The sequence below is a fragment of the Limulus polyphemus genome, unplaced genomic scaffold (assembly GCF_000517525.1).
Source record: "Limulus polyphemus unplaced genomic scaffold, Limulus_polyphemus-2.1.2 Scaffold695, whole genome shotgun sequence".
Taxonomy (NCBI): Eukaryota; Metazoa; Arthropoda; class Merostomata; order Xiphosura; family Limulidae; genus Limulus; species Limulus polyphemus.
The window spans coordinates 195099-197875 of NW_013666305.1; the positions used below are offsets into that span (position 1 = coordinate 195099).

A 2777-nucleotide genomic window follows, 5' to 3' on the forward strand; every position below is an offset into this window, starting at 1 on the left:
GACTAACACATATCTAGTAAATGCAAGGGCATTCTTGAAGTAACAGGATATTTCTAGAAAGAGGTGGCGTGATACTAGTCACGTGACCTCGCTGACTCAACAATATGGTCCAAATTAAAAAAATAAAAAACATTAATTTACCAAATATTTGTCCAACTTACCAATTGATCCAACTCATTTAAATATGTACTCTTCAAAATGTTATCGTGTATGATTTTTTTATTGTTACTTTCCATTTATATTAAATATTCCTGTACAGCGAACTGAATAACAAAAGAAAAATACCATTTCCCCTTCAATTTTCTTGCGTAGGGGACGCGCTGAACAAGAAAACCATTGAAGTATTTCTGTGCAAGAGTTACTTTCGCGCGTAAAAAGTAAAGTAAATTCTATACTTTCTTTAGTTTATGTTTTAACACTATTGGTTAGAATGTTTAATATATCTAATCAATTTTTATTATTGTACTTTTTTATAGTTAAGGTACTGTTAGCTTGGAATATGGGTTTAAGACTAATCTAAATATCCTAAGCATGCTCGATTGCTGAACCTCGTGCCACGGAGATTGGGTTTACGGGAGAAATATTGCTAATTGAACTAATTCTAATATCAGTATAACAATTATGCCTTTTTATATGGCATAGTTTGTTTTTTAATATAATATAACCTACGTACAATAATAGGAACCATTTGGAAAGCCATTGTTGCACATTCACTCATGGAAAAAGGCAAACATTTAAACTCGATGTTTCCATTTCAGGATACTGTTGATTTCTCTTAAATTTCTGGCTTATACTGTTAACGATAGCAATACATTCCATGATGAATTATCAGATTTCTTTTAGCCACCCCGAACTTCTGTGTAATACTTTACTGGCTGCAGAAACATCAGAACTTGTATAGTTCATAGCTCCATCAGTAATATATCAAAGGGTACTAGTAGTAGTAGTTAAAAGACTGGAGTTGTAAATAGGGTTGCCACTTGAACAGTTTTGTTCATGCTTGATAACATTTACTGAAATTTCAACATTTTTGTCTAAAAACTAATTACGAAAAGTGATTCACCCTAGACAAAATGAGGAACAGGTCATCTTCCATTCTTACCTGAAATTGAATGCAGTATTTTACTGCTGAATAAAAAATAGTTAAGTAACTTGTGTAATGGTTATCAACCCTAATCATAAAATATCTTAAGTTTATCATTTGTTTGTCAGTGCACATGAACATTACATAATGTAAACTTGTAATTACTGCTTTGGTACTAGGTGATTACTGTTTAACGTAACAGCTCTTGGGAAGCTTTATGATTATAAAACTTTATCTTGGGACAATAGAAATTGCAAAGCTCTTTTTCCAACCAACAGAGATGACTTTCCTTGGGGAATGTGATTTGATCAAGCCCGATAAAATGCATGAATTATGTTAGTATGGAATACAGCATGAAACTTATAATAATTATATCGGAGAAAATAAATGTACAATTGAATTGATATTATCTCAGTATCTTAATAAGTATATGCTCCAAATATTAATTTTTACCTGTTGAATTTCCACCATATTTGTTATTTGTATCCTGGGTAACCCACTTTTTCCAGACGTTATTGTGATCTTATTGATAGAATAAAGACCTTTAATTTAATTTTGCTATATTCTAAAGAATGTAGGATAAGAAGATGATTGGTTTATTGTATGAGTTGTTTTTGGCAGGATTGGAGCCTGATATTTTACAAGAATTTAAAAGGAGAATTGATAATTTCCTGAAAATTAAATGGTGGGTTGAAGGGCCAAATAGTCCCTTGTTATCTGTATGTTTTGTTAAGATATATCTGAAATGTGGGTTTCACACAAGATGGAGGCTTATCCTGTAAAATAATCTGCAATCAGATTAGATATTTTATATCACAAAATATATCCTTAAGGCTAGAAGGCACAAGTTTGAGATTTGGAAAACTGAAACATGATTCCAGTTAAGATGGTTACTTTTCTAATAGACTTGTCAGCTTATGGAGTAGTTTGCTTTCAAGTATGGTAGAAAGTGAAGTATTGGAGGAGTGTGAGAAGATATTAGAGATCGCTTCACTTCCTGGACAGAGGAAAAGTGTTCGTAGTTTAGAGTATGATGGTTATAGAGAATTGGATAATGTAGATTGGTCACATGACCACACGCTATATTTGGGAAATGAAATTATCTATTTTCATATTTCACTTCTGTTTATCAATACAATGAAGCAGGTGTATCGTGTGTTCATGATTATTTGTAAACGTTTTAAGAATTTTCACTGTCTATCATTGGTACCCAACCTTTTATATGTCCATTAAAAAAAGCTTGTGCTAGAAATAAAATAGTACTTTCGTCATTTCATCTATTGGATGATTCAGTGTTTCTCATAGCTTAAAGAACAAAAGCACAGATTTGGCTCTAAAAATACTGTTGTTTAAAACTGATTAATCTAAAGACTTTAAGAAAAACATACAAAATGTTTTTAAAGTTATAACATGGCTCTTTAAATAAAAATAAAAAACACCTTTAAGAAAGTTGAAGGTAATGTTTTTATCCCTAACAGATTTTACATCGAACATAGGTACCATGGAAATTGAAGCTTTTCATGAACATGAAGGGGGTAAGTTATGTTTTATTTTATAATAGAGATAGTTTAAAACAACATGTTTATTTGTCAATAAAATATTAATATGAGTATATATATATATATATATATATATGTGCCACGGAGAGTTGGGTTTACGGGAGAATATTGCTAATTGAACTAATTACTAATAT

General features: G+C 30.9%; 1 protein-coding gene across 2 annotated transcripts in view; it reads left to right on the forward strand.

The window, feature by feature from the left end:
- Positions 1-298: 298 nt before the first annotated feature.
- LOC106460034 (UPF0687 protein C20orf27-like) overlaps positions 299-2777 on the forward strand; it is an 11611-nt gene continuing 9132 nt past the window's right edge. Inside the window, exons 1-3 of one of the 2 annotated variants that reach the window (XM_022386627.1) lie at positions 317-377; positions 1706-1769; positions 2563-2619. In XM_022386627.1, coding sequence (XP_022242335.1) covers positions 2586-2619 — 34 coding nt within the window. In that variant the 5' untranslated portion in view covers positions 317-377; positions 1706-1769; positions 2563-2585. Of the gene's footprint in view, positions 378-1705; positions 1770-2562; positions 2620-2777 lie in introns of both variants that reach the window. The other variant, XM_022386626.1, reaches the window with a different exon arrangement.